At 38.3% G+C, this 18,956-nt stretch overlaps 4 protein-coding genes across 7 annotated transcripts; 1 reads left to right on the top strand and 3 right to left on the bottom strand.

The window, feature by feature from the left end:
- Positions 1–56: 56 nt before the first annotated feature.
- Positions 57–1,143, top strand: LOC6643317 (CDGSH iron-sulfur domain-containing protein 3, mitochondrial). Its single transcript, XM_002066012.3, has 4 exons — positions 57–158; positions 220–382; positions 457–550; positions 899–1,143. Exons 1-4 carry the CDS (start codon positions 111–113, stop codon positions 1,020–1,022), a joined length of 429 nt encoding a protein of 142 aa, XP_002066048.1. The 5' UTR covers positions 57–110; the 3' UTR covers positions 1,023–1,143.
- Positions 1,144–1,773: 630 nt separating this feature from the next.
- Positions 1,774–10,309, bottom strand: LOC6643318 (microtubule-associated protein RP/EB family member 1). 4 transcript variants are annotated; one of them, XM_015178222.3, is made up of 7 exons: positions 10,168–10,309; positions 6,243–6,428; positions 6,025–6,170; positions 5,345–5,624; positions 3,240–3,382; positions 3,091–3,173; positions 1,774–2,537 (listed from the first exon to the last, which is right to left on the bottom strand). In XM_015178222.3, the coding sequence occupies exons 2-7, from the start codon at positions 6,361–6,363 to the stop codon at positions 2,414–2,416; spliced, it is 897 nt and encodes a 298-aa protein (XP_015033708.1). In that variant the 5' UTR covers positions 6,364–6,428; positions 10,168–10,309; the 3' UTR covers positions 1,774–2,413. The 4 variants fall into 4 exon arrangements, with proteins under 4 accessions (XP_015033708.1, XP_015033707.1, XP_015033709.1 ...); XM_015178221.3 differs by lacking the exon at positions 5,345–5,624 and adding an exon at positions 3,781–4,054 and having other exon boundaries at positions 10,168–10,306; XM_015178223.3 differs by having other exon boundaries at positions 3,240–3,379; positions 10,168–10,271.
- Positions 10,310–10,527: 218 nt separating this feature from the next.
- Positions 10,528–12,658, bottom strand: LOC6643319 (probable methylcrotonoyl-CoA carboxylase beta chain, mitochondrial). Its single transcript, XM_002066014.4, has 4 exons — positions 12,459–12,658; positions 12,145–12,398; positions 11,206–12,086; positions 10,528–11,139 (listed from the first exon to the last, which is right to left on the bottom strand). The coding sequence occupies exons 1-4, from the start codon at positions 12,576–12,578 to the stop codon at positions 10,664–10,666; spliced, it is 1,731 nt and encodes a 576-aa protein (XP_002066050.1). The 5' UTR covers positions 12,579–12,658; the 3' UTR covers positions 10,528–10,663.
- Positions 12,659–13,073: 415 nt separating this feature from the next.
- LOC6643320 (protein phtf) lies at positions 13,074–18,022 on the bottom strand. The gene is made up of 7 exons (XM_002066015.4): positions 17,819–18,022; positions 16,132–16,197; positions 15,925–16,064; positions 15,340–15,862; positions 14,347–15,278; positions 14,105–14,283; positions 13,074–14,044 (listed from the first exon to the last, which is right to left on the bottom strand). The coding sequence occupies exons 2-7, from the start codon at positions 16,155–16,157 to the stop codon at positions 13,202–13,204; spliced, it is 2,643 nt and encodes an 880-aa protein (XP_002066051.1). The 5' UTR covers positions 16,158–16,197; positions 17,819–18,022; the 3' UTR covers positions 13,074–13,201.
- Between the last annotated feature and the right edge of the window lie 934 nt (positions 18,023–18,956).

Here is an 18,956-nt window from a genome sequence, read left to right as displayed (position 1 = left end):
TGATTCAAACCTTTGGAACCACTAAAATTAACTGGTTCCATATAAAATTAGTGGTTGGCCATCCCTGGTCAAATCATATGTTACTGAACATTTAACAGAAAACATTAAAAATGTCAATAATATTAAAACGGAATTTACGCTCGCCATGGCTATTAAAGGTATACAAAAACCTGTCATTAAAGATTATAAGTTTAATTCATGTTTCCTTACCAACTGCAGCAAGTGGTCGCCTGTTACAGTTCAAAATCCGGTGATGCTCCTGCTGCTGCCGCAGTCAAAACAATTCCCAAGAATCTGCTCGAAGATAAACAAACCGCCTACTTGCAAAAGGAGAATGGAGTCATTTTTGACAAGAAACCATTCAAAATCCATCTAGACAAAGGTAAGTTAGTCGGTTCATTTCATCAGCGAGCATAAGCATAAAAATGTTTACATAACCACAATCCCATCCCATAGATAAAACCTACAGCTGGTGCTTATGCGGAAAGTCCAAATCGCAGCCCCTTTGCGATGGCATGCATAAGAATGAGTTCCTGAAAATCAAGGAGAGGTGAGCAGAGGAGAAAGTTGTTGGGCTGGGCCGATGACCATTTCACTTCATCAAATCAGGAGAATCTTACCATAAATTTTAATCAAAAGACCTAAGATCTTAGTGGGCCACCTAATATTTTTAATCACTGATCAGAAGTTTTTGACTGATACAGAAGATTCAAGTGGAATCGAAGATTCTTCTATCCATAAACTCTCAATTCTTCTCACGTTTAACGTACAAATTGCAAGATCATAGCATTTAAACTATTCCAACTATAATTCAACTTTCGTGAAACTATCGACTACACCTTAGTATGTTACTGCATTTATCAGTTTACTTATTCAAATCCTTTTCCATTTCCCACAGACCCATACGTTTCAAAGTGGAGAAATCTGGAGACTATTGGCTATGCAACTGCAAGCAGACCACTCATAGACCCTTCTGCGATGGCACCCACAAGCAACCGCATATCCAGGCAGCTGTTAAGTAATTGCATTTATTTTTTTTAACGGATCGTTCTCAATTCCCCGATTCGCAGTTACGGCTCTGTATAGAGCAGTAGCTGGTATTAAATTTGTTAAAATACAGAGACATTATTTTGAATCAAGCAACAGATGGATTTTTCTCTTTTATTATAATTAATCTAGGGTATTGAACGTTGATTATCCATTGGATGATAGTTATAATACATTTATAATGTACTTATATGCCATATATATTTTTTTCGTTATGTGTATATAATACGATTTCACAAGCATTAACAAAATATTTACAGCATCGAGAGAAACTGAAAACGTTTACCCCGACTAAAAATGAATTTTAAAAAATTAAACAAAACAAAAATTAAGTTTGTTTTTATGTCAGTTTTGAGTTTTCTTTTGTATTTTTTTTTTTGTTTAGAAATTATAAAGTTTTTTGTTTTTATTTAGTTTGTTTTCGGCTTGTAATATTTAAATATAAAACTAAAACGAAAATAGAAAGTTGAGAGCAAAAATTGATATGACTTAACAACTATTTTCTTTTATCTTTTTTTGTAAATATTCCATAAATTGTTGAAAAATTCAAAATTTTAATGATTAAAGATGAGAAAAAAATGTTTACACTCACAGAGATACTCAAAAAACGAAAGAGAAAATAGGGGACAATCAAAAAAGGGACGAGTTTCGCACTTTCACAATATTTATAATTTTGAAATCTAAACTCCACAATACAAATTGTTTATACAGGATTTAAACAAAAAATTGTGTGTGTGTGTGTGGATGTGCACGCAGGTGTAATTTGTGTTGTGTTTTACATATGCCGCGACAAAATACAAACAATTTAAATATATATTTTTTATACGAAAAAGCCAATCGAAGTCAACAGACAGCCAATCAAGGGTACAGGGGGCTGGAGAATAATTACCATTAACATAATCAGTTTGTCAATTCAAAAATTGTTTAAAATAACGGTTCTAACAGATAACACAAGGATCACACATTCATTTTCGTGAGCAATTGATAATAAATATAACAAGACTTGTCGTAGATCAATTGGTCAAATTTTCCTCCAGCAGACTGTCCCTCATTAATTTGTAAATGATTCTGATTTTTATGATAAATTCTTACGAGTGTCTGTGCTTGTGTACTGTGTATGAGTTGTTTGGAATACGACAGTAAGGATTTAGGGAGGAGAGAGGATGGTGAGGGTTGGTATAATTTGTTTATACAATAAGTTCTCGTGTATGTTTCATTTATGCCTTTTTTTTAGTTGTGTTTTGCACTTAATCGTTAACCATTATGTTTTTCAATATTAATGCCGTAAATGGTTTATAGTGGGAGAGGGGGCTGCTTCTTGTTTTTGTTGCGGTTTTTTTTTTTGACGTTATATTAAAGTTCTTGTTTAATACTCCTCATCTTCTGGTGGTGCATCGTCTGGGGGCGCAAATCCATCCTCAGTTGCATACAGGATGTCCAAAATCTTCTGAATTAACGGATGCGTCTCGCCATCGTCAGCCTCTTGGCATCTAAAAGTTAAGATAAAATTAATTTTAGCAATGCATAATAAGTTTGAATACTGGTAAACCTGGTAAATTTTGAATCTGAATAAGTTAAGACCTGGGAAACCATGAAGACAAGTACACGATATAATTTTATATCAATAATTTTCGCAATATTCCATTTGTAACGTACTCTCACAAGAAAAAACTTTTGACTATTGAACTAAAAGTCAAGTCAGAACTACCAAAAACAAAGATCTTATATAGTGCATAGTCTGAATAAAGCTTGCTTTATATATAGACAAAAAGTTATTGACCCTGCTTTAAGTTGAGGTAGGTTAAAAACAAGACTCTAAACACTGGATCAAATAGTACAGTCCTACGGTTTGAGACATCTTGATGGATGATCATTTATACCTTCTTAAAGATATTGTTTAGGTATAAAATGGAATGGATATTTAGATAAAACTCTCGTTTGTTACTTTTCCAATCGTTCGACTTTAACAACAGCTTTTGTGGGTATTAGGTCTTATCGGTATTGTATGTATTTAGGATCGATTTCCTTTTTTTGGGAACTTACAGTATTTCAATGTCACGCAATTTGGAGAAATAGAAATCGCGCTCCTTTTCCAAACCCTCCAGATTTAAACGCATGTCCATGACCTAAGTAAAACGATCGATTAGTCAAATAATGCTTGCAAATTGTTTTATTCAACCTATGACGCTTACCTGATTAGATAACTCCTCAATCTGCTGATTACTAGCGGCATTCGAGTCGTTCTTCTTTACGGCGCCTGTGTGATGATTAGCGTTCGAAGTCAATCGGCTTGGCGGCGTTGCATTATTTGTACGTGGCGGCACCTTGGAGACTGCTTTCGGACAAAATAAATAATGTCAGTATGATTTGCTTGAATCTGTACACAATGCCTACTACTAGAATTAAGTTATATTTTCCACATAGATATCTGTATATACATATGTGTGGTGGCTATATTTAACAAACGTGAAGCACGTGATTTGTCCACGAGTTTTGCTCGGATTTGGTTGCTTGGAAAATGTGCATTCAGTTTTGTTAAACTTGTTATGATATGGAAAAATGTACAAGAAATGGCTCCAAATGCTTTGTATGTACAATGTATATGGGTGGGTCAATAGTGTTTTGTAGGGCGCCACAATAAACCCAAAATAAAAACTATAAGTATTAAACCATAACGAAATAAGCCAAACGAATAACAGGACTGGATGGAGAATAAAAAAAAACACAACATACTGGGCTTTGTTGCTGCTGGCGCTGGGCGCGAGGTTGCCGCTGAAGATGTTGGCACACGCCTGTTGTAGGTGCTACCAATTCCGCTACCGCCGCCACCTGTACCGGGCAGGGATTTCACTGCACCCGATCCAAAACCCATGGGAGCACCTTCGCGCACCGCACTGGCATCATAATCTCTGCCATCGTAATTGGCATCGAAGAACTTTTTGAACCATTGCAAAAATTCGAAATTATCTTGGAATCGACCCTTAATTAATTTGTCAATGGGTATTATCTAAAAGTAAAATGTGTGAAAGAAAGAGAGAAAATATGCAAAAGAGCGTAAGTGAGTGAAGTGAGTGAGTGGGTGAGAGAGATAGTGTGTTGTTGTAGTTGCTGTTTTCCTTTGGCAAGGCAAGGTAGTGTGAGTTGTTACAAAATCAAACATATGAAAAGGAAGTGGTAAAGGAGTGAAATCAACAAACAAAAAAAAGAGCACGCAAATACCATAACATAAAACGTAAATCACACAACAAATCGACACCTGAAACCAAATAAAAATGATAAAATGATACGACTTACAAATATCCCATTAATATTCAAATGCATTTTGTGTTTAAATGTTTCTTTCGGCAAATACCGAAGTTTGTAGACCCTTGCGAATGGAATTTTAAGAGCAATGTAACATTTTTGAATGGAAAACTAAAGAAAATTTTATATGAAATTGAACTAACTTTCAGAAATCCGATATAGAACTTAAAATAGTAGGTAGTATTTCAATGAAAGCTTTAAAAGTAGAACGTGAATTTGATTGAAAGTCATTTCAATCAATAATTAAAACTTTTCAATAATCCCAATTCTACAGTCTTATCTGCTGATAACTAAATGTTTGCTTATAAAAATGAAATAATCTTTAACCGTTTAAATTAAGTAATTTTAAGTTTGAAATAATTAAGTTATGTTTCTTAAGTAATTTCCAAGCTTGATCTAGATGAGTCGATAATTTCATTGTAGACATAATTTAACTAATCAAATTTCCTTAATTCGATTGAATCAGTTAACGAGTTTGTATATCTTTTGTTGTCGATCGGTTATATTAGCTGATTTAATAATGTCAATAGCTTATTAAATATTCGATCGATAGCCAACATGCGCAAAGGTCTTATCAAGACTACCGATGAATTGAGTTGAATTAGAGAGTTTATCTCTGATTGTGTTATGGCAACTACGAAAAATACATTCAAAAGTTGTTTTTTGAGACACAAATATCTCGTGTAGGTGGGTGCTGGGAGCTGCTATGCGATGGTGTGTGGGTGTAAGTATGTTTGTAGTAGATGTGCGTGTAGGTGGTGCAGATCAGTTAAATCCGAATGCCACACAATGTGGCGGCCATTCGATGACATCGATGACTTTTATCGCCGCGTGCGTGCTTCACGTTCGTTCCGCGCTTAAAGGCGACCAACACCAAAAACAAAAAAACAACAAAATGTTTCTCTCTATTGTCTGTTTGCCATAACGCCAAACATCACACACATTTTAACATTGAAATCTGAGCTTTGTTTTGGTTTTTCTTTTCAGTTTTTACCCATTTGGTTGGTGCGTAGAGCCATGCGGTTGAGGGAAGGTGGCACCGCCGTCGGCATGGGGCGACGATGCATTAAATGTAGATCATTATTGGTGCTACCCACGCCGCTGCCTCCGTTGCTGCTATTGGCATCGCCATTGCCCAGCTTGATATTTCCACGTTGGGCCACTGGATCGTATTCACGTCCATCATAATTCGCATCGAAGAACTTCTTGAACCATTGTAGAAACTCGAAATTGTCTTGGAAACGTCCCTTAATAAGCTTATCAACGGGTATGATCTGTCCACGTTAGTTGTTGGTTGTCAACGGAAATTGTAGTTAGTTACAATTCAAGTATTATTAAAAAGAGAGAGAGAGTGACAAAAGGGGAGGAATAGGGGCGCGGGCGGGACTACATACACACACTCACACAAACACACGTTTAATAAATGCAATGCATTTCTTGAAATGAATAGAGTTTCGATTATCATGTCTAACAAACGGTTTTAAGGAGAAAATATTGTGTATGTTAATTGAAACTTAAATAAATCGAGAAAAAAAAGAAAACAGGAAAATGTAAATAAACTATCGGGGAAGACTAACGGTTACTTCAAAATAACGTTTTTGATATTAACATTTTGTGCTACCTCTCTCACAACAATCAATTAGTTAGTTAGTTAGTTAGAAGGCTGATTCTTACCTTATCCACCGACATCTTTTTAAAGCCAGCCTGCAAAATTTTAAAGTTCTGTATATATTCATGCTCCAGATTTGTACGGAATTTGACACGCTTCACGGGCACTGAATTGGGGAACAACATGTCCATAAACTGGCAATAGGCGGCGCCTTTGAATTGAGAGAAAGAGAGGTCATTATAGACAGACCAAGAATATGAATGACTTAATCGATGCCACTTACCTGTGCACAGCTCCTCAATTTTGGAGAAATTCGATTGGAGGCAATCATTGACCCAGGCGAGCATATCATGTCGCGATAGATTCTCTGAGGTGACATTTGTGGAGTACACATTAACAGCCATTTTGGTGGTGTTGTTGTTGTTTTTGTTGTTATTCTTGTTGGTATAATTATTATGATGTTTTCCTTCTGAAATAGAAATTGCACAAAAAAGAAATTAACTTAATTGTCTATAAGCTCTATCGACATGTATGGCATTGTGTGGGAGTGCCGCAACATGGTATCTTAATAATCGCTTTTTGGCTCATTGAGGCATGGCGGCCACCGCCATGGATGTTGCGTGTTCAATATCAAGATCAAGATAATCATCAAAAACATCAGGCGGGGGTTAGGGTACGGGAGAAAACAAGAAAAAGCCAAACAAAAATGTGGCATGATTGAGAGATTACAAACAATTTCAACATGGACATGTGTTGCCGTGTTTCGTTGCATTTGCCAATTGAATTTATAGAGAAGAATATGTAAGAAAGTTGTTTGACTTGTTTTTTGTTTTTGTCCAAACGACATATTAGAAAGGCCGTTTCCTTTTAATCATCATGCGATAACACATACTATTTTATGATCCTAAATTAATAACTTAAAGACTCATTTCACCCCTTCTATGTATAACCATTTTCAGCGTTCGTTTTTACGTTATTTAATGTAAAAAGAATTTAAAAAATTTATTTATATACTATTTCATTGTTTAAAATAATAAACAATATTCCTAACTAATATTTAAGTCATGTACATATATCTTCTCTATCAAGCCCTATATGGCTAAAAACCTTCTTCTCCACTAGGATAAATAAGATATGATCTTATGTAAAGTTTATTTAAAGCAATTTGCTAAGGCATAACTTGAAGCTAAATCGAATGATTAATGAACTAATATATTCGTCATAATACTTTAATAAAATATTATAAGTGTTTTGTTAATTTCTAAACCATTTTGGATTTATCAAAAAGCTTTTTACCACAAAGGCCTGCCAAATTTTGTAACAAAGTTTGGTGTTTCTTTTATTATTTTATATAAAAATGTTCTCCTACTTTTAACAATGTCACCTTTCTAGATTTTAATACTAACCAGAGTAATCTCTTTCAAGTTTCAAAGGCACAATTCACAAATGCAATAAACAATGTGTAAAATCTTTCAAATGCTTATTAATAATAAAATTCAAAGATCTAATTTTGTTTCGAAAGTCTCTATGAATCACTAGTTGAGATAAATCAGTTAAAGTAAGATGTTATTTTAGAATCTATAACCGCTTAGTAATTTGTTTTTATAAATATTTGTCTATTATATATACTGGCGCTTGAAATAATTTGCAAATTTGTTTTATAAAAGAATAAAAATCATGTTGTTAAAAGCTGTTGTTTCTTATATGAATCGGTTTCCCTTTGTTTATCGCCAACTTGTTATTTCGATATTCGCGAATCGCCTTTTTCGTGCCTTACTTGCTTGACTCTCGATTGCTTTTATTTTTATTGTTTTTACATGGAGGAGAGGAGAAGAACGCACAGCGCGATTAGACGACGTTGCGTTAAGAGAAGAGCGCAATCCGTGCGAGACTAAATTGAAACTGAAGACTACTACTGGAGCAGGCGAACAATGAACTTGTACTGTATGTTGCTGTGGCCAGAGTTGTCAACGCTTGGCTGCCCCTTAGTCGTTGATGATGATGATGATGATGATCATGATGATGACGATGACGATGAAGTCCAAGATATTACTCATAGGTTTACTAGCAGCTGCTGCTGCGTCAGCGTCAATACATTTGGCATTATCAATGTCATTTTCTTTAGCCTCATTGAGAGAGAACAAGAACAGAGAACACAGCCGAACGTGGGCCATGAAGTTGAAGTTGATAAAGAATTAGCCGGCATTTTTTTGGTTTGGTTCCCCAACTATAAATACATACATATATATGCCCCAAACCAAAAGAGTTGTGATTTGCTGCGCCGCCACCTTTCGTTGTCGTTGTGAAGTGAAGTGCATTGACCCCAAAGGGCGTAACTTCATTGAAATGCGAGCGGATTTTTATGCTATGTTGTTGCTGCTAGTTTATTGATTTAAGTGCGCCCCAGCCAGGAGACGGAGGAATTACTACAATGGGCTATGCCCCAAATACAGCACAAATTGTGCTTCTGTTGCTGCCGATGATGATGACGATGATGACGCTGATTGCTCTGTATGGGCGGCGAGTGGGCGTGTTCTGTTCTGTTGTGGGGCTTAGCTGCAGCGGAAGTTGCTTAACCAGAAGCAAACTAATTAACCAGAACAGAGGAGAAGGGGTAAGAGTAGCAGCGACGGCAGCGGCATCAACCATTTCGACAATGTACATAGCCAAAATGGGTGAAAATATCATAAATAATTTTTGGCCCCCTCTTCACCGTCCAAAACTAAACCATATGTCAGAAGGAATGTGGAAGTATGTCAACAAGCAGACAGCAACACCAACAGCAACAGCAACGGCAGCAGCAGCAACAGCAGAAAAGGCAACAACAATAAGCCGCTTAAAATATGCGAACATTATGAGAGCCGAGACAAACAAAAAAAACCGCTTGAAGCGAAATGCACGAGTGTCTGTGTGCACAGGCGTAGCCACAACATTATCAAAAGACCATAGACGTGCGTGAGAGGGAAGTTATGATCCTGCAGACGACCGTGTCAGCGATAATAGCCTTGTCAGAAGGCAGATGATCCAGCAATAATCTTTGAAACTGGAAACTTGAATAGTTCAACTGCACCCCTTTAATACGACCATGGTAACCGCTGTATGCGTGTGTGTGTGAGCAGAGAAACCAAAAAGAAACCGGCAAGAGACAAACAACAACAAAAGCAGCGTCAATATGCCAATATGCTAGTGTTGCTGCTGCCTTGACGTGGGTCAATTTTAATTAAACCAATAGAAGAACAAAAAAAAACATAGTTGCAAACTAAAAGTAAAATCCAAAACAAGTCCAAGAATCGTTAATAAACTGGACAACACACACACACTCACAGAGAGAGAGAGAGAGAGATAGATTGACTGAGAATCGAATTGCGTGGGGTTTTGACAGATAAACCAGGCAATGACGTCATTGACTGACTGACTGGCAATTGACAAGAAACCAAACACCTGAAGTTTGAATGGAAAAGAAAATATGGTTTCTTACTGCCTCCCCGGGGGGTAGTAAATGACAAACAAAATTAGCTAGTGCAATGGAATTTTTCCACCATTCAAAAGGAAAACCAGCAGAGGCACGAAATTTTATTTTTGGAGAGCCTGCTCGCTCGCTCGCCTGCTGCTTGCTGCTGCAAGCAACACGGGCGACATTTACTCGCACACGCACACACACACACACAGGGACAGGAACACACGCATACAGATGCAGTATATGCATCCGCCGCATCTCTTGGCATGTACAGATATTTGACTTTTTCTCCCAAGAAGTCTTGTCGTCTCTGTGCACTTGAAGTTTTCGGCAAAAAGATATTTTTGAAATTGCCGCACACTTCCAATCTTTTGCGGCATTTTTAGACGACGTTGAACTTTCTTTTTTTCTTTCCTGATGCTGCTGACGCTACTTCTAGATTTTGCCATTTTGCAAAAACGAAGAAAAAACCCGAAGCGAAAAGAAAGCAGAATAACCGCCACACAGAGCCGCACAAACACATACATATGCAACCTACCATAGGCACTAAATCTTCACTTATCAAATGTCTCTTTTGAAAGGCATTGTTCTTTTTCAAAGAAAATGCGAAAATTATGATTATGACGAACCGAATTTTTGTCTTTTTTTTTTTGTTCCAGAAAACAGGAGCGAGAGAGTGAAAATATGGGAGAGAGTAAGAAGAGGGGAAGCGGCACTTGCTTAACGCTTTGCTTATAAATGAGCCACTTACTTTTTGCACATTCACCTTTCTCCGCACTTAGTAAATATTTCTTCTTTTTGTTTTTTGATTTGTAATTAGCATTCAATAAATTACAAAAAAAAACGAGGAAAAAACACGTCCTCTCCAGCGGCGAAAAAATACGAATATTAAAACAGTGTTACAAAAATTCAAAATATAAGCATGAGTAACCAACCAGTGTTGCCAAGAGTTTAGCATCAAAATAGTGGGAGTCGGATAAAAAAAAGTGGGCTTCGGATGAAAATAATTTTTGAAAGAGTGGACAGTCTTTGTAGGCGCGATTTTAAAATGTTTTAATTTAATTAGTTTACGTAGGTTAAAAAATTCTTTGTAAGCTAATTGCAAAGAAAATTCAAAATCAACATTTACCATTTATTGTTTATAACAATTTTATATACCTTAAGTCTAATAAATGCAACAGTTTCAGACATTAAATGTCGTTGTGTAAATGCTCTTAGTCTCCTGCGTCACTCAATTTTGGTGTTCTTTACATGCGGAAAACACCAAATTTAGTCTCTTCTACAGCATTGTTCAGCGAAGCCTTTAGACTTAGTCCCAAAACTTGACGTGTGTTGGCTGGATCAATGATGCCATCGTCCCACAAGCGAGCCGTACTATAGTACGGTGAACCCTCCGCCTCGAACATTTCAACAATGGGTTTCTTCAGCTTCTTAGCTTCAGCTTCGGTAAATTCCTTGCCCGCCCTCTTTCGCTGATCTTCGGTGATTTGGGCCAAGACATTAGCTGCCTGTGTTCCGCCCATGACCGAGATGCGGGAATTGGGCCACATATACAAAAACCGCGGGGAGTAAGCCCGGCCACACATGCCGTAATTGCCAGCTCCATAGGATCCACCTATGATCACAGTAAACTTGGGAACATTGGCACAGGCCACAGCGGTGACCATTTTAGCTCCATTTTTCGCTATTCCATTAGCCTCTGCGTCTCGTCCGACCATAAAACCTAAAAGAGCATTAGCATCCGGGTTATTAAATAGTTGATAGTGGAATTAACACGAGAGCAACTTGCCTGTAATATTTTGAAGAAAGATTAATGGAATCTTTCGCTGGGCACACAATTGTATGAAATGGGCACCCTTTAATGCACTTTCCGAAAAGAGCACACCATTGTTGCCGACAATGCCCACTCGCTGGCCATAGAGCTGGGCGAAACCACAGACTAAAGTCTCGCCAAAGAGCTTCTTGAACTCAGTGAAGCGGCTGCCATCGACAATTCGTGCAATTACCTCACGGACATCGAAACTTTTGGTTAGGTTGGGCCCTACAATGCCGTACAATTCACGTGGATCATATAGAGGCTCCTCCACCTCCACTGGAGGCGTTGCCTGCTTGAAGTTTCGTTGACTGGAGTGAATAAGCTGGTCATTATATGCATTGGTAGCCGGCAAGTTGAGATTGCTGACAACCTGGCGAGCCAAATACAAGGCATGCTCATCATCCACAGCATAATGATCGGTAACACCGGAAGTCTTGCAGTGCAGATCGGCACCGCCTAAATCCTCAGCAGATACTTCCTCACCCGTGGCGGCCTTCACCAATGGTGGACCAGCAAGGAAAATTGTACCCTGCTTCTTTACAATGATGCTCTCGTCGGCCATGGCTGGAACATAGGCACCTCCGGCCGTGCAGCTGCCCATAACGACGGCAATTTGTGGGATTCCTCGAGCGGACATATTAGCCTGATTGTAGAAAATGCGTCCAAAATGTAATTTATCTGGAAAAACCTCAGCCTGTCGTGGCAAATTGGCTCCGCCAGAGTCTACAAGGTAAATGCAAGGTAATGAGTTTTCCTGAGCGATCTCCTGGGCCCGCAAATGCTTCTTCACCGTAATCGGATAATAGCTGCCACCCTTCACAGTGGCATCATTGGCTACCACCATGCATTCAGTGCTAAACAAAAATTAAATCCCGTGAGAAATGCACCTTTGAAGATTTACTTTTGACTCACCCACTCACACGTCCCACACCGGTGACAATACCTCCTGAATTGATCACTTCCTCGCCATAGAGATCATAGCCAGCTAGTGTACCAAGCTCCAAGAAAGGGGAACCTTTGTCCAATAGTAAATTTATGCGTTCTCTGGCCAACAGTTTCCCCCGGGAAGTGTGTCTTTCATTTGCCTTGGGTCCACCACCTGTTAGCACTTGACTAGTGATCTGTTTCAGTTGGCCAACCAGTTTCCCCATTTCCGTAGCATTTTCCTACACAGTCTCAATTAGTATCAAAAAACCTTCAATGCAAAACATATGGCAAATGTTTACCTTGTATTCTGGGGACTGTTTATCCACCTCGCTGACAAGAATATTCGCCTCACCCACATGTAGGAACCGTACCGAGGACTTGGCTATGGAATTTCTTAATATTGAATTTAATCTCAGCATTTTAAGAGCCAATTTATTAAGGGAAACCAGAAATGTGTCGGTGGATTGCGCTGTGGTGGGCTGTTACGTCAGAAGATGGGGGTGACTCGATAACGATAACAATAGCAGCGATCGTGCAGCCCTCCCACAATCATGCGGAGTTGGCAGCTCCTTGCCTTTTCACCCACTACAAGTCAAATTTGACCGTTAAACGACTTTTTTTCCAAATTGTTAAGCTCAAAGTTAAGACCGTAAACAGCAACATTTGGACAAATATTTATCTATATATTTGGGACTAAAATATTTATATATTTATTACATAGATTGCAACATCTTCTAATTCTAGTTTAGACATGATTTATAGGTGCGAAAAGTTCTCCGAACTTTAAATTTTATAATGGATGATTGTGCATACCGCTAAATGTATATAATAGATATTTATATAGTTATATCGAATAGGCATTAAACAATCAGTAATAATCACAATGTTGTAGCAATTTAAACATGAGGGGGACATTCAATTAGACTTATAATTTATTCATTAGACTATTTTGTAATTTTTTTTTCGTTAGTTTCGAAGACAGAAAAATATTGTACTAGAAAAATGTGCTCGATCCGATGTATGTATCTTGTCCATAATTCCTCTACTTAATTTTGATCTTGTGCAGTTTTAACTTAAAACCAAGGACCTCGCTTAATACGCCGGAGAGTGCGGAAAGGATTACCACTTTAATGGTTGTGAACAAATAGGGATTGGCACTAAGGCCAGAGATCTTGAATGGCGTCTCCAACTCTTTGAGCAAATCGGCAGCCAACTTGAGAACGCTATTTGAGACCATTAATTCGTCCTTCTTTTTGGGCTTTTGTTCGATTTGGAGATACAAATTTATTTGCTCGGTTATAAGCACGGAAACACTGCGATATTTATGTTGTATCTTTTGCCCGAGAGTCATAAAGCGTAGCAAGTAAATACCAATAGTGATGGACCAAATCAAAGCCTCCAGAGTAAGATGTGTGTGTAGATGAACCGAATCCTTAAGCCATTCCACACTGAGGAATGCCAAAAGGAGGAGAGTAACAATAAACGCCGCTGACACGATGATATCAACAGAGCGCTGGGGTCCACGTTTCTTCAGATAGGAGCGCACACTTAGCCACGTTTTGATATTCCGCACTTTATTCAAGCGAAAGTGTGGAACATTAGACTTACGGGAACGCCTTGACGAGGTGATATGCGAGAACAGTTTGGCATAGAGAAAACGTTGCTTAAATGTACGCTCGGCCACAGCGAAAATGATAAACAATATGAGAGTGAGGCAAAGTCGCTGAATGAATCCCAAGCCCAATACGGTTCGAACCCACTGAGCCTCGCCAAATGCAAAGTTCAAGAGAGTGAAGAACGATGACGATGATTTTTCCCACAGCAATTGCGGCATGTTGAAGTAACTGATCTCACTCGCCTTCTCGGCATCATTTCCAAGGGTAATCTACAAAGCAGAAAAATACAATGTGTCATCATATGGAAATACCACAGACTCAAGACTCACCTCACACAGCCTGCAAAAAGTGGGTATTAGAGTGAGGAGAAATGAGAAGACGACGCCTATATAAATATAATCGTTTGTCTCTCCCATATTATCGACACGCTCAATAATGCACGAGGCTATCTCGAGAACCGAAAGCTGGGCCTTTTTGGCCTCTCGCTGATCCCAAATGGTGCAGCTAACTATGAGAGACAAAGAAGCGACAATAAGGAAAATTGTGCTAGGTGGATAGTGTCAATACTCACTGCGATCCAAGCTATTGTGGGGATTTAAGATTGTTGTAGGAGTGACATCAACTTCGGCACCAAGCTCGTCATCACTGTAACCCTGATGACGGCTATCCGATTGATCGAGCTCGGAGGTATAGCTGCAATCCTCACTGTTGGTAGTCACACCCAGCCAATCCGTGGCCGAAGTGGTACATTCTTGAGGGGGGCTGGAGATAAGATCCATAGCATCATCATCACATTCATCGGATTCCTCACAACTGGTACTGGACTGTCTGCCACGAATTGGTTTATTTCCAGTTGGTTGATCTGTTGCAGTAGTAGGATTGTTGGCTACATTCAATCGCAAGCGCAATTGACTTGATTCCCGCATGGGCTGAAGTTGACTGGGCTGCGGATTGGCCACAATTGGAGCTGCAGGTCCTGCGCCCACTGCCGAATTGGGTAAGGGTGAATGATTGTTATCTTCGCCGCTGGAACTTTTGCCATTCAGGCTCTCAAAGCCATCGTCTTCGCCTAGGCCCAGATGGCGACGTGGAGCATACTGGGCACTGGATGTGCTGGGCTGCTCCAATGGGGCCTGCTCGTAGGTGTTATAGATTTGTATAGGGGTATGCCAATTTACACTACGTTTTTTGGGACTTTCGGATGCTACCCCTCCCACTAGTCTGAGATCAAAAAGGGGCTCCGATAGACTTTGGCTTTGGCTTGTTGCGATTGGTTGTTTAATGGTGGTAATGGCAGTTGTCGTGAGATATGTCTCCTCATTGTCATTTCGTTTAATGATCACTGGAGGCAGTGGCACCGAAGGCAACTGGAGATCAACCTTGGCACTACTAACAATGGGAGCGGCTGATACAGGTGCAATTTTGGGTATGTTACTACGTCTATTGTGCAAGGAAGTGTTGCTACTTGGTTGTGATACATCATTACATTCCGGTTGACGAACGCTAAAATGAAAAATAAAAGTTCGTAAGATATTTATGCGACAGAGATTTTAATCCAACTAACCGAACGAACTTCTTGCGACGCCTTATTCTGGGTTGTTCTCTGGTACCAGTTGCTTTGTCGCTGAAATTGGATAGCGAGAAGCGCCTTAGTTTGCTTTTATTGGCCTTACAGCCAGTTCCCCCAGCTCCCCCGCTAGTATTGGTGGCCACAATCTGTGAGTGGATTAGGCTAATCAACAAACTGAGGGCACTGGGTATGAGCAAGGCACTAAGTAAATCATCATGCTCCTCCGTTGAATCCGTCTCTGCCGTGTTGACATAAGCTGTGCCATTTGTGCCATCATCTGTGGCATTTGCCACTTGCCTCTCATATACCAGTGGGACAATGCGATTGCTGTGCAATATATATATGGCCCAATTGATCAATTGGGTCATATAGAGCAACAGGATGAAACCAAATGCATTTGGTGTTGTCTGTTTCACCCACCATTGTGCATAGAGCGGCAATAGTAGATAACGCAAAATGGCCAAACGGATGACAGTGAGTAGCGATTGCTTTGGCTTGGCCTTAGGAAATGTAGAACCTAACCCAGAGGGAGAGATAGTTAATCAATTAAATGGCCAAATAAATTAATAACATTTTTACCTCTGACTAGATCCACATCGATTAACTCGGTCTTTAGTTTGGTGTTCTTTAAATTAACGCTATTGAAGCCATCCAAAATTCGCTGCTCTACAGTTTTCTCCCATTCTTGTTTATCATAGGTGCCGATTCTTTTCTGGTACCTAAAGAATTGGTGCCACAATTTGAATTAAATTATAAGTAAATCTCACTAACAATTGGCTGACTTACCATGCAACAATTTCATCCAATTTCATAGTAGATAGTCACATAAAAAACGGCAAACTGTCACGCACTCTGAGAAAGAAAGAATTGAGATTCTAATACATATGCAAAAAGCTTTAAGAACTAATTTATAGTGATTTTTATGTAAATCGTACAAAGTATTATTTGTTGCAAAAACGACTATATCTGGATTTAGGTTCTTAAAGGGTACAACTGTTTTGACCGGATGCCTAAAATAGACTGTTTCGTTCCATATTAGAACTAAAGCTTGAGTATATAGCTTGTTCATGCTGATCAAAGTACATATACACTAACATATTGACTCAAACACATGCTTACAGGGTGTGGTATATTGTAAAACTTTGCTATTTCAATTGTTTCTCAAATACCCAGAAAAAGGTGTCTCAAATGAACAAAAATCAAGCCGGAGGTTGGGCATATAATAATTGGTTTGAATGGGTCTCTTCCAACGGCAGCCATGATAACAGAAATTGACTTTATCGTTCAATAAAATTAGTTTTTAAATGTAAATTTTAATAGCCGATGGGACTTGGAACAAGCAACGCATTGCGGCGTAAAAGTTTTTAAATTAAAAATGTCAGAGGGCACACCCTGTCTCAATACTGCGCACTTCACTCAGAGGGCTTACGGGCGTAAATAGGCCAAAAGATATCATTTATTCATGCATATAGAAGGAAACGCTCTCAGTGTAAAGAATTGATTCAAATTTCTGTTTAGTCGACTTTTTGTTTGTGTAAGATTTTACAAGAACTTTATTGATCAATGCAAAGTGCAATGATGAAACGAATTTACATAAATAGAATAATACCAATGGAGGATGGGGTTCACTGTACTAACAAGGTGTTGTGCATTTCCGGGCTTTACTGCTGAGTCTTAAATAGTCTTTGGTTTGCGAATTTCCGATATATTTTGATCTAAATGCAGGGAACACTATTTTGCAGCATGTTTTACGGGTTTTTTGCGGGTCGCGGTAGTTAAAGAATGAAGTAAGTCTTCTCGCCGACTTCGGTATACCATGCATTAAGTAAAAAAATTTTTTAAATTTATAATAACAAATGTATTTACAATTAGCTATTTTGAGTCTAATTTGGTACGTTACTGCATATAAATGATAGATTTTGGTGTTCAATCGATAATAGGTTTTTATCAAATTTCGAGGGCGGAAGACGCGCCCTTCCGCTTTTAACTTTTTATAAAAAAAACTTTCTGCTGATCAAGAATATATATACTTTAAGGGGTCGCAAAAGCTCAATTTTGCCTCAAACATATATTTTGTGGACTTTAATATACCATTTCACTTTATGGATGCATGGTATATAAACCAACTGTTTAACGGTGTAATATCAGCTGTTGACTTTCACCTTCGCATTGGCACGAAATGCGATAAGAGTACAAGACAATGGAATTTGCAACGCAAAATGTATAAGTTTTTATGTTTCAATAGCCTTGAAGCATAAAAGCGGAAGGAACAGCTGATGGGGCGTGAGTGGGTGGTAACACAGCACACACACACACACACATACACATAAATACGCTGCTATATTAGTATTTATATGTGAATTGTCGCATTGTTTCTTTCTTTGGTTCTGGCGTGGTTCAAGGTGAATCTAATGAATCCATATCAATCGAGGAAGCAAATGCCATTGCCATCAGAGTTTCATTCATAAATTACCTGAAGACTTAAAACAATCGATTTTTCCCTTATATACACAGGGAGAGGGTTTGTCCTTTCGTGGTCCGGTTTTAGTACTATTGTTTTTTATTAACGGTGGATTTTGAATGCACTGCAATACCGCGAACTGCATTTGCATTTAAGAGACCGAAAATTTGTGTGCTACAAAATAATTTATATGTTTAAGACCATAGTTAGAGGGGCCAACTTGATGCAAATGAAAATACCAATTTTTCGTTTTTTGGTATATTTTAGTAGCAAAAATTCAAATTAGCAAACAAGCGCGCACATTTTAAAAATCAAATTTTTGTGGCATTTAACCGGGCGGTTTTTTTTTTATATGTATAGAATTAAATAAAAGTATTTGGGCACTTAAAAAGTACATTTAACATTTATTTTATAAATATATATGCGAAAGCCGAAAGAAGTTTGTAACTGATAAAATTAAAATAAAAAGCAGTTAAACATTCAGGGCTGACAAGTTTTCAGATGATATCGATAACTTATGTAGGCCGTTCTTATCGATATTCATAAGAGCCATGGTCACATTAATTACCCAACCAGATATTTAAAAACAATTTATTTTAATCTTCTGTTTTACTATAATTTCTGCTTAGTAGACACACATAGCTGACTCTTACTTACATAGCAAACAAAAATAAAAGCAATATACTGTACACCATTTGAGGAAATTATGCAATATAAAACAATTATCAATCTTTATTATGTGCACCCAAAAAAAATATCCGTTACAAATGCTAAAAATAAAATGGAATTTTTTCATTGTTTATGTTTCAGCATTACGCTTTGCGGGTTCAATTATTCGTTATTTGTTTTTATAGCTCATTTCGTAAGACCACTTTCTATATATACAAATGGACCACAAAATGCATAAACAGAGAAGTGCAACACAAAACAGAAACGACAAATTATCTCTCGTGTTCGGCTGTCTCTCTGCACCAATTCACCACATATCTCGAATCGTGTGGATTATTCCGAAAGCTAAATACATACAGACACTTCGAAAGCTGTACGAAATACAAGATCCCTAAAGCTCTTCAACAAGGCCTCTTGAAAGGCACCAAATTTTCAACAAAGAATTTTCAGTTGCGAGCGGACCTCTGCACGGAGTGGAACC

Source organism: Drosophila willistoni (assembly GCF_018902025.1).
Source record: "Drosophila willistoni isolate 14030-0811.24 chromosome 2L unlocalized genomic scaffold, UCI_dwil_1.1 Seg168, whole genome shotgun sequence".
Taxonomy (NCBI): domain Eukaryota; kingdom Metazoa; phylum Arthropoda; class Insecta; order Diptera; family Drosophilidae; genus Drosophila; species Drosophila willistoni.
The sequence above is the reverse complement of the archived record's forward strand: the minus strand, read 5'-3'. Positions and strand labels throughout refer to the sequence as shown.